This window comes from Hermetia illucens, chromosome 1 (genome assembly GCF_905115235.1).
Source record: "Hermetia illucens chromosome 1, iHerIll2.2.curated.20191125, whole genome shotgun sequence".
NCBI lineage: Eukaryota > Metazoa > Arthropoda > Insecta > Diptera > Stratiomyidae > Hermetia > Hermetia illucens.
In genome coordinates, this window is record NC_051849.1 from 205,377,682 (window position 1) to 205,389,910 (window position 12,229).

At 43.6% G+C, this 12,229-nt stretch overlaps 1 protein-coding gene across 1 annotated transcript in view; it reads left to right on the top strand.

Annotated features, from left to right (window-relative positions):
- Positions 1 to 1,113: 1,113 nt before the first annotated feature.
- Positions 1,114 to 12,229, top strand: part of LOC119647109 (protein Wnt-6) — a 71,282-nt gene continuing 60,166 nt past the window's right edge. The window contains exon 1 of the mRNA XM_038047887.1: positions 1,114 to 2,186. Coding sequence (XP_037903815.1) covers positions 2,125 to 2,186 — 62 coding nt within the window. The 5' untranslated portion in view covers positions 1,114 to 2,124. The remainder of the gene's footprint in view (positions 2,187 to 12,229) is intronic.

The window sequence follows — 12,229 nt, forward strand, 5'->3', positions numbered from 1 at the left end:
TGGGGAAGATACCAATCTGTATCTCAATTTTCGAAGAATATCTAAAATTTGGAAAAGAAAGAATGGATTTAAACGCAACAGGAGGAAGCTTTTAGCTATAGTGCTTGAATTGTGAATTCTGAGCTGATGGATATAATCAGGGGAAGGGACGACCGGACTAAGTTTTGGAAAGGCTCGTCATATCTGACCACTCAATCCAGCTATCTAAAATCTGCTCATTCTAGATGGCTGGATGCTCTGAGATCGCTGCAATTACGACACACTATACCCTTCACTGCCCTACACTGAAAATCAAACATCATCTCGAAAAATGTCGTAAAAGATTAAGGAGGATCTGACTAAATCTACAACAGGTTAATCCCGTACGTAACGTCGTGGTAATGGCTCCGGTTTTAGCCGTTCTACGCGCTCTATTGGCTACCCAAGCTTTTTAATTAGAATAACAATTTAGATACTTTTTTTTTCCTTGAGAATTTTAAATTTCCGGATAGTGCGATACTCTCAAGATGGTTCGCCAAAAAACGGTGGAAGCCTACGGTGGTGTGGCCTAGTGACTAATGGCGATTTTGGAAAGTAGTGATTTGCGAATTCAAATTTTCGGCGGAACCAGATATTATTCTTGTGAAGCGGGAGTGTTTGCGGGCGTCACGCACATGCGCCCCCCAGCAAAATTCGCATGAAACTTTCTCGTTCATTAGAATCTAGATAGAATCTAGTGTTTAGTGTTCTAGTGGAGGTGGCGATCATGGTTTTTAACCCTTGTGTACGATTAGCTTGTTTTTGGTCATTATTAGTAGACTATGGTCATAAAATTGGTAATTGTCATGAGAGGGTTTTGACGGACCTGGTGTTTAGTTCCGACCCTTAATAACTCTTCTTCCCTAAACTCTGCTGATTCCGATCTGGATAGTAACAATACTCTGGTTAGGAATAACCTATGGCATTCTTACGCTAAAGAAGAAACTGACTTCACCTGGAACTTAGCTGTTGGGATCCGTGTAACTCTCGTCTATCACTTCAATATAATGATACAGGTGACCTTCTCAAACCGAATTCCGACCCAAAATTTCTCCGTAAAAAAGTACTCTTCCGTACTCAGCTCCCTATCAAGCATCTTACAACCAAAACATCCAGACACACTGGGGTTAATTATATCATCAATTTCATCACTCTCATTTTCTATCGGCACCGCTGCGTTCACCTGTATCTACGGAATACGAACTTATCTTAGCCTTCAATGCGACGGCGCTACGATTTGTTAAATTGAATAAAAACATATGAGAATTCGCTTGAAATGCGAGTCTCGAAAAACGACCGGTAAAAAAAAGATATCTCCGAAAAATTTTCATTCTATTATTTTTTTAATTAGTTTTATCTGAGATACCATGAACGGAAGCTACCTGACGCGAGGTTTTTCTTATTTTTCCATGAAACGTGAAGGCGGCATCGCGGTTGAAGCCTTCTTATAGTGTCCAGCCGTGGAAATTTCGGTTGATTTTTGGGCTGTGACCGTCGTCCGTTACGGTGCTCGTCAATTAGATACATATATCTATCTGAAATTTCGTTTGATTTCTCACTTATCCATTTAGGATACGATCAAAATCAAAATTACTCGAAAGAAGTGTAGTTTCCAGTGATAATTAGTGTACAGATTACTAAGAGACTAACTTTGAATCAAATCTCAATAATGAATCCGTCATGACTAGTGAAACCCTGATAGTATCTTATTTGAAAACGTTGACAGACTCTAACATAGATTTAACTTGAAAACATGGGCCACCTTCTTATTAAATAAAATCACAACTAGATAAGCTAACCAAAGTCTAATGCAACGAATTTCTTCATATTTTTTGGACTTTCCAAATCAAGAGAAATTGTTCTAACCAACATAAATAAGGACCAAAAAAACAACCCTCGAATATCGACGTTAGTGTACTTAATCATTGTTAAGTGACTAGTGACATCTGCGATATCCATGAAACCGGATAAAAGATTGACGAAACGGAATCATGAGTGTGTTACTTTCAGTGCGCTGTTATGATGACTAGTATTGTGTGAAGAAGACCCTAATTGTTCAGTGAGTCTTCTTCAGTGCTGTTGTGAAGAGGAGCCTGTTGAGCAGATATGCGGCTGTTTCTGATTGTAGCAGTATTAATTCTAGTCATGCCAATAACTGGTTCGGGGTGGTAAGTGTGGTCAAATTTCATTAATTTTTTATAAGATTCCTGATGTATGATACTGAAGGGTTTCCGGCGCTTCTAGTAAATATAGTTTTGACAATCCTCCTGAAAGAATCAAGCTCCCAATCGTCTTCATCTTCACGTGTTCCAAATGATTAAGTATGGAAAACGAGTGGATTGGGATGATTCTCCGCTCTCTGGAAGAATCTCTCCATCAGGTTGAGAGTGAACTCTCGAAGAGGTTTTACTCTTGCTCGCCGGTACACTTCGGCGTTGCGGCCGCACTTCTTGGTTTTCGCTCGAAGGACCTCACGTTTCTTCATAGCTTTGGTCGACCAAGTGATCCATGTAGGAGCTCCGTAACAAAGAATGGGTCTTATGAGAACGTTCTATAGAGTCAGCTTAGATTTAGTGCAAAGTCCTACTCTTTTACGAAGAAAAGATTACATATTATTTAATGCACCGCGTCCTTTACTGAGGGCAAGCTTAAGGTGGGATCGAATCTTAGGTATTCATGAGAGCATTCTCAACTACTGTTCATTCTCAATGCGTGTTTTTAATCGTTTAGCTTTTCTGTAGATAGATCTAGATCCCAAGTATCTGGATTTTCTCCAAAGAATGATGACCTGTGTTTTGGCCTCGTTGATTTTAATGCCCCAGGTCTGGTAGTACATGCAGAGATTTGATAAATATTTCTCAATAGCAATAGCTGCCTTTCCGAGTCGGAGGCTCGACGAGAAGATGAGCGTGTCGTCAGTAAACTGTAATAGTTCTCTGGGATTGGAACGTCGAGCATGAAAATGTTATAAAGTGTAGGTCCTGAAATGGATCCCAGCGATACTCCGGAAGTGACCGGTAGCAGATCGGAGTAGTCATTTTTCACACTGACGTAAAAATGACTATCTTCGAAGAAACTTATTATAAGTCTGATCACCGGAATACGGAATTTAAGGTTGACTCATTTGAAAATAATTCGGTTAACCTAAACCGTATCAAAGGCCTTTCTCGATCTAATGCACACACTACTGTGGGTTTGTTGTTGACTTTAAGTCTGCTGCTCACTGAGTCGTGAAGGTACCTTAGTGCGTGTTGAGTCCCGTTCTTTCCCCGGAACCCAAACTGGTGGTTCCGGATAATGCTTTTCTAATCGCGGTGTTGCGCCAATCGCACTGTCCATCTTCTTTTTTTCTTTAGACTTTGTCCCATTCACAAGGGGTCGGCTCGTCGTGATCGGCTCCGCCATTTGCCTCTATCGAATACCTCATCTGGGTGCAATCTCGAGGCTTTTAAATCCCCATTCATCGTATCAAGCCGCCGTTGTTTCGGCTGACCTTTTGGTCGTTTACCATCGACTTCAGACCAATCTTGGCAAGTGAATTCTCGTTAGCACGAATTGCGTGACCATACCATCGAAAACGCCTTTCTCGCAATTTTTCCACGATAGATGCAACCCCATAACGATCGCGGATATCGTCATTTCGGTTGTGATCAAAACGTGTCACGCTACTAGTCCAATACAACATTTTCGTCTCCATTACCGCAAGACGCCATTCATTGTCTTTTATAGTCGGACAATACTCAGAACCATAGAGGGCGACAAGACGGACGACATTGCGGTAAATTTTAGATTTGAGACGTTCGTTGATACGTCGATCACAAATAACACAAATTGTGGAACGTCACTTCATCCAGGATGCATTAATGCGTGAAGCAATTTCATAACGCAGTTCTCCATTAGCTGATTGCGTTGACACGAGGTATTTACAGATCACTGCCGCTGACAGTCATTGTGTCTGTTTCATGGGGATCGGTCGTCAAAAATTCAGTTTTGTTTAAATTCAATTGAGACCGTGTTGCATGAGGCGACCATTCCATTTTTGAACAAGTTGCTCGAGATCATTTTTGCTATCAGATGCTAGGAAAACACCATCTGCACAAAGCAGTGTGTAGGGCGCTGGACGTTTTGTATCCCGTGTGACGATGTCCATAACAAGAACAAAGAAAATTGGTGAGAGGTCCACCGATTCGATATCTCCAGAAGCTGTCTGGCGTCCTGACCGACGCCATCGCTCCATCTTAGGCGGGGTCTGCCTCGCCTTCTTATTCTACCATAGATATTGCCCTTATAGACTTTCCATAGAGATCCATACGGATTAATTAACCCGCCTACCGTAACCTATTGCCGGCTTTTATCCACAACCTGTTAGTAAGCTATACCACGAGAAAACAGAAAAAAATAGTGCAAATATTCTGAAAGCAAGACAGTTATGAAAATCGAGGGGTTTTCGTTTATCCAGATATTTTTGCTTATCCAGAAAAAGTGTTTAATCCATTTTTCCTTTGGAAAATTGTTGGAACGGAGGACTTTCCTTTATCTACTAAAAACTCCAAAAGATTTTTGAATATAAAATCATTTCCCAGCACGTAATATCTGTGAAAGCGTCTTCAACTTAAGTTTAAAGGGAGGTGTATGTTCCACAAAAGGAACTTCATCGCAAATGCTGACTATAAATCAGATACAAGCCCCGTGTAGGGGATTGTCACTTTCTTGTGTAAAACAAAATCTTATTAAAATCGGTTTAGTGTCTGTCTGTCCATCGGTCCATCTTTTTTTTCCGGGGGTGAAAATCTTCCAAAGACACTGGCACACATGTTCCTGCGTTTGGGAAACTAAACTAAAACCACCCCCTAACTCCTGCCCTCTTCCGGGAGAAACCACCACAAAGTATTTCACCGCAGGGTGGACATGGCTCCAGCCTCTACCTTCGCGCATCGATTGCGTTCGCAACTGCGCCTTTCCGGCCTCCTCTCCCTCCTGAAAACGCCCTAACATGTCGTTCAGCTTTCCCGGTATGCAAGCATTTTTCTAATTATATTTTCCGGTGCTAGTGTTCCTCCCAATGCCTCCTCTAGACTCTTCCATTCCTCAGCGTCGCAGCTGGTACAGTTGGGTGAACTGTCCAGTTGAAACCTATGGAGGTATTTAAGGTAAAAGCCAGGTCCCGTGAAAAAAAGCGTAAGATTATAGTTTAGCTCACTATGCGTTCTCTGCGTCCTGACCTTGATGCTGGGAAACAATCTGTGGATCCATCAACCCTTTTTCGCCTGTTCCTACTGTTGCTGTCATCTGTTTAAGGATTCCTCCCTTTCGGCGAATTTCATTTGCTGATCAAAGGAAGAATCGGGTCCATAATAGATGCGTGTCATCTCATCGGCCGAAATGTCGATTGGCATCATTCCGGCTACTGCATAGGCCGCTTTATCCGAGATGGTTCTGTAACCACAGCGCGCTGTTAGGCCGGTCTAGCTATAAGCAGTCTACGAGTGCATCACAGGCCTCCAACATTTGGCATCATCCTTGCTAGGGCCATGCTAACATTGTACCCCGTGGTACAAACATTGTGCAAGTGCAGCTTGAAATTCAGCCTCGCATCTATCATCACCACAAGGAAGTTATTTGCTGACTTTGAAGTGATGATATGCTTCCCCATTCTGGTATAGGCAGTTGTTTACTTACGCCGCTTCATGATAAGCACGGCCTCTGTTTTATCCTCCGTAACCTGCATCTTTCCGCCACTTTTCTATAGCAGTGATTGCTTCGGATGAATTTAATTCCAAATTCGCCAGATCTTTTGCGACAGCAATCACCGCTATGACATCGGCGTAACCCACTCTTGTGGCTTCGCTAGCAAATGGGACATTGAGGACACTATTATACATGATGTTCCACAATAGCGGTCCAGCGCAGAGCCCTGTGGAACACCCGCGGAGACAATCTATTCTTTGGTTCCATTGTTAAGTAGCTGTCGGCTAGGGCAGTTAAATAACTGAGTACCCTAATCGCTGCCAATGATCCCCTTATAAGATTCCAATTGGTTGAGTTGGACGCATTTTGCACATCAAAGGTGATCACAGCACAAATACTTGCTAGTACATCCCTTCCGTGAATCGCATTTTCTGCTAAACCAGTGACCAGTTTGATGGCGTCGACCGTTGATCTGGCCGTACGGAAGCCGTATTGTCGATCTGATAAGCCTCCTAGACTTTCTACAGCCGGGAGCAATTTGTTGTAGATTATTCTCTCCAGCATTTTCCCGATTGCGTCCAGGAACCAGGAAGCCTTTTCGATGTCTCAGTAAAGATCCCATCCGCCAAGCATAATTAAAACAACTCTTCGAATATGTCTGGTCTCGACTTAACGGCCAGCTTAAGGGCTTTGCTGGGTATGCCGTCGAGACCGGGCACCTTGTTATTCCCCAGCCTACCGCAAATTTCTAGTATTTCTTTCTTCCTTACTGGGAGTATTATAGCCACATGTAAAGACTGTATCCCCTAATGTTCTCCTGAGGGAACAAACCCTGAACGATTTTCAGTAGGAGAGATCACAACCCTGTAGGCGCTTCCCTATGGGCTCATATCCGCCTCTCCGCAGAGTTGCTTGCAGCAGTCTCTATTGCTTCGCTGTGTAGCTAGCTTCGGGTTTCTTCGGGCTTCCTTGTAAGCTCGCTGTTTTACCTTCTGGTCAATCCTACCCATTGCTACCTGAACCGCTCGTCTGGTCCGATGGCACACCGACCGAAGATCTGACGATTCACTATTCCACTATCAGTTAGTCCTTCTACTGGGGAAAGTATAATATAACGTCTCGGCATCGATGTGCCGCATGCCTTCGCGCTCTTTGCGATGTATAGTGTCCTGGTCCAACCACACATCGTCAATTGCTTTCGCAGACAAACCTGACGTTCTCCTCATTTTTCGACGAGCAGATTTCCGACCACTTGGCTTCAGGTCAAAGACTATTGCCTGGTGATTACTCTGGGTGTACTCTTCACTGACGTTCCAGCTCATATCGCAAGCTAGTGAAGGACTAACAAAAGTCAAATCCACAACCCAACCGGACCCCTTTTTCCGGTAACTATTAACCTGACCATCGTTAGCCATTATGATATCTAACTGCGCGAAAGCTCCCAATAGACAACGCCCTCAGTGAGCTTTCCCATTCTGTGGCCCATGCATTCAAATCACGCCAGATGACTTTTGGTTTCCGTCCTTTTGCATCCAGAACCAATCTGTCCAGCATATCCTCGAATTTGACCAACGTCAGGCTTGGAGGAGCATAGCACCGGTAGAAGTATATGCCGTCTATTTTTGCCAATACGAACCCATTTGTGGAATTCCTCATACATTCCTGTATGGCTTGGTCACCGCATACCCACAAGGCCGATGTTGTTCGTTCTTTGGTTTTTAGCGCCATTAATTGGGTGGACTTGAAGAGGATCGTACCTCTTGCATTTACCTCAGTATCACGGATCACTTTGTCCAGGGCCAGGTTGAAGAGGACGCATGATAGGACATCCCCTTGTTTTAGACCGTTGTTGATGTTGAACGGTCTCGAGAGTCATCCTGCTGCTTTTATCTGACCTCGCACATTGGTCAGGGTCAGCCTAGTCAGTCTTATTAATTTCGTCGGGATACCGAATTCTGTCATGGCCGTGTACAGTTTTAGCCTGGCTATCCTGTCATTCGCGGCTTTAAAATCGATGAAAACGTGGTGCAACTGTTGTCCATATTCCAACAGTTTCTCCATCGGTTACTGCAGACAGAAAATCTAATTTGCTGTTGATTTGCCTGGAGTGAAAGCTCTTTGGTATGAGCCACTTATGTTCTGGGCGTATGAGGCTATCCGGTCTAGCAAGATAGAGGAGAATATCTTATAGATGGTACTCAGCAACGTGATACCTCTATAATTGCTGCACTGTGTGATATCCCCCTTTTTATCTATGGGACAGATAATGCCTCGTTGCTAGTCATCAAGCATTGACTCGCTGTCCCACACCTTTAGCATCAGTTGATGAACCACTTGGTGTCGTTGGTCGCCACCATATTTAACCAATTCGGCTGTAATTCCATCCACCTGGCGACTTATGGTTTTTAAGGCGGTGGATTGCACGGACTATTTCTTCTATGTTTGGTAGTGGCAGCATTTGTCAGTTGTCTTCAGTTGGCGGGACCCTCAACTTGCCTATATTTTGGTTAGTGAACAGTTGACCAAAATACTCAAGCCAATATGCCCATTCTGTCGGAAATCAGATTTCCCTCTTTGTCTCGGCAAGGTGAACATCGAGGTGTATAAGGCTTCATCCTGCTGACTTGTTGACAAAAAAATATTCGAGCTAGCACCTCTGTTATTATCGGGTCCAGAACACAATGACAGAAGCGCATCAAGCGTCTAAATAAGCAACTTATTCGTAATTCTCATTGAGCGGCAATTAGCTCTCGGTAACAAAGTGGCTTTTCTGACTTATTACAACATAACATGCTGGTTCCAAGCTCAATTAAAGGAGGAGGGTTTGAAGCAACGTACTTCGTACAATCCTCAGAAAAACAAAACTAAAATTCTGAGATCAAGGAAAGATATAAATCAAGTATGGTGTTGGCCGACTATAAAAGACAATGAGCGGCGTCTTGCGGTAATGGACACGAAGATGTTACTTTGCGTTGTGTAGTGGCGTGCCACATTTTGATCACATCCGAAATGAGGGTATCCGCGATCGATATGGGGTTACACCGATCGTGGTGAAATTGCGAGACAGTCGTCTTCGATGGTATGGTCACGTAGTTCGCGCTAACGAGAATTCACTTGTCAAGATTGGTCTGAACATCGATGTCGATGGTAAGCGACCAAAAGGCCGGCCGATACAACGATAGCTTGATACGCTGGCATTTAAAACCCTCGCGATTGCATCCAGACCAGGCATTTGATAGAATCAAGTGGCAGAACTGTTCGCGATGAGCCGACCCCGCTTGCGAACGGAACAAAGGCCGAAAAAAGAAGAATTTCAAAAATAACATTATTTTTTCGTTAAAGTCTCTAGTTACAGATCCCCTGAGAAAATGTCGTTCCTGAGAGAGTCATCCATTTCTGCCTGCCCCCTAATTGCTCTATCTGTGACGGGATGTGTTTACCGCTGAGCAGAAGAGTTTGAAAGCCATGATCATATTATCATCATTTTTCCGATTCTGATGCAAAAATCAGGCAAAATGCAGTTCGCTACCTGAATACGGGCTCCTTCAGGGGCTTCGAGGATCCGCTCAACTGCTTCGCAGAAGGTATCCTTCTCCGACTATGCAGTCTCCTCTGTAGGGGCGTGAACGTTTATGAGGCTTGTATTTTTAAATTTGCATCGCAAACGCAGAGTGCATAGCCTTTCGCTTATGTTTTTAAAGCCGATAACAGCAGATTTCCTTTTTTTGGCTGACTAAGAAACCTACTCCGAGCACATACTGGATGGCCGTTATAATAAATGTAGCGGCTATTCTCCATGAAACCCGTCCCTATCCAGCGGATCTCTTGCAACGTTGTTACATTAGCCCCTATTGAGACAGAGTATCGGCTAGGTAGTGAGCAGCATTCGGTCTATACAGGGAGCGCGCGTTCGATGAGAGTTATTGCGTTGTCGTTGCCGGGTTTATCGTTTTGAAATCCATCCCGCCCGAGGCTGCTGTTTTGACTTGGTATCTTTGGTTTCCCGTATATTGTTGTCAGCCTTACCCAACTCCCAACCTAGACGACCAGTTAGTACATTTTGTCCCGTTTTCAGGCGCGGGAGACTTTTCGCCCTGGAACCTATACTACCCTTTGCCCGCCACACCTCTTCCGATTATTACGCTCAAAACGGGTGCTCTTCATTGGAATCTTAACAATCATCCCCTTCTTTCTACTCTGACGACGTCCTCTGGGGGACGTCACACCAGAAAGTAGCATTTTTGATGACAAGCGAGTACTCATCGGTACACTCCTAATGTCCAACAATACAAGCTGTCGATGTTGAAGCTAGGGGGTCGCAGCTCTCCATCCCTGGAAGAAATGATGGGCGCAACACTCAGACGAACGTAAACGACCATCAGATATGATCCCTTTCGAGGCTGATGTCAGCGCTTATCTTCTTACACACAACCAGAAGGCAACTCCCAAATCGAATGCTGATCGGGAAATGGTCGATCTGATTGCTCGTTCGGTGTTGGTCAGTTGAGACGTAGTTGAACTTATGGCAGACTCTGCGCTCGAATAAAGTGTCACCAATGGCGAGACAGTGGAAGCTACAGAAATTCACAAAAACCCCACCATTATCATTACGATCAGCAAGACCGTGTTTCCCAATCATATGTCCCAGCAAGGTGCTGTCAGAGCAGATGGCTTTCAGACCACCCATCAAGACTACAATGCCACCTTTAGGAACCCTTTCCTGTACTACGTGTAATTGAATTGAATCTTGCGGTTAGAAGCCTGTCAGAACCCGGCTCTTAGGTCAAAAGAGCGCACCTTAGGGGAGCCATTATGACATCTAATATCACAACCCACATCGATCGATCAACTTAAGAAGTTAATGCACTATTCCACCTTGCGATTTCAATAATGTAGACATGCCTATGTAACTGCATTTCCAATGTTGCACAAAATTAACTTGCTGCATTGCAAGAATATCCCTTAACACTGACGCCGTTGAGGTCTGTGCACTTCCATTCAGTGACCAAATCCATGCACATTAAAAATATTCGCATCTTTCAGTTCATGCTAAAAATATATCCCCGAGTACTTCTTGATCTTCAAATAGAAGCCCATTTTCACATTTTCCCATTTTCACATTTTCACTTGAGCCCAATAATCCCCTCATTACATTGAATCATCCACGCCACAAAATCTCCAGCTCTTGCATCTCCGCCATGGGAATCAATTAAGCCCATCATTGCCCGATCGGAATGTTTACATCCAAAAAGCGATATTAACGCCTGCACAAATGGGCCATAACTGGAAAGTCTTTGATGTTGGGCTTTTTGATGTTACGGCGGAGTCTCTTCTGTGTCCAAACAAATATTAGAAAAGGCAACAAACATTAGATGAAAAGGGTCTCTGTGTTTGCCTGTCTGTCTGCCTCCGGGATCGACGTTTGAACAGCTCCAAATCCATGCTTATCGAGGGTCAGGGAGAAAAGGGAAACATTTCTGGTTCGTCACGGTACCGATGGGATGGTTCCTCCAGCACCAGGGAATGTAGTTGAAGGTCGAATCGTGTACTTAGGATTTGTTTAGAGTTTGCTGGGATCGGAATATCGCGCAAGTGGATCAACGCAAAGTGGAGTGGAGAATTATGGCTTTGCTATTTCTGTGAAAGGAAAATAAATAGTGATATTATGAGGTTTGATCGATTCTCTTTGATCTCAACTGTAACTTCTGAATAAAAATTGTTATTTAGGACTTGGACCAAGAATTGAGGATTCAGCCCAGTTGGGTTTTGAAATTTCACTCTGGAATTGACTTCTTCTTTCCAGTCGGATGGTGCTATTCTTAGCATCCAGAATATTATTAAGGTTTAAGTTATGGAAGGGCAACTCATTGAGAATTCCTAAAATTCTTTATAGGTTTGGGTTAGAAGCTGTAGACTGTCGTATCAATGTTTTATTTAGCATCATTCAGTTTAGCAGAAAATCTAAAAAAAAACTTTAGATAAGAAAGTATATATTAAAGCCAGAGAAGCGCATACTCTGGAAATATAATTAGTGCCTCAAAATTCCCTTTTGGTACATAAAACCGACTTTTCAAATTATGAGTTATCCAGGTTCGAAATTAACATAAAGCCTGGCCCTTGCTTCATTATAAAATTAGATATTCCCCATTGAACACTTCCGTCGTTTATATCTACAAGAACGTATCTTTTACTGAGGAGGGTGCTGGGAGTCCTGAATCTGCAGCCACTTGGTGACGGACCGGAATCAGGACTCCCAGCATCCTCAACAAAAAATATTTACTTCAGCCTGGTTTAGGTCTGGACTTATGATGTATCTTTTATTTTCTGTACATTCTGCTTATTCGAGTTTGTAGGGAATATATTTTGGCCCAGATGGCGTAATGCCAGTCATGCTACAGAAGCAGCAGGAAAGCGTTGTGCCGTGGCTTATTGAGACTTTCCGGAGCTGCATCACTTTAGGATACGTACCGCAGTCCTGGAGGCGCACACGAGTGGTTTTCATACCGAAAGCGGGCAGGCGCGT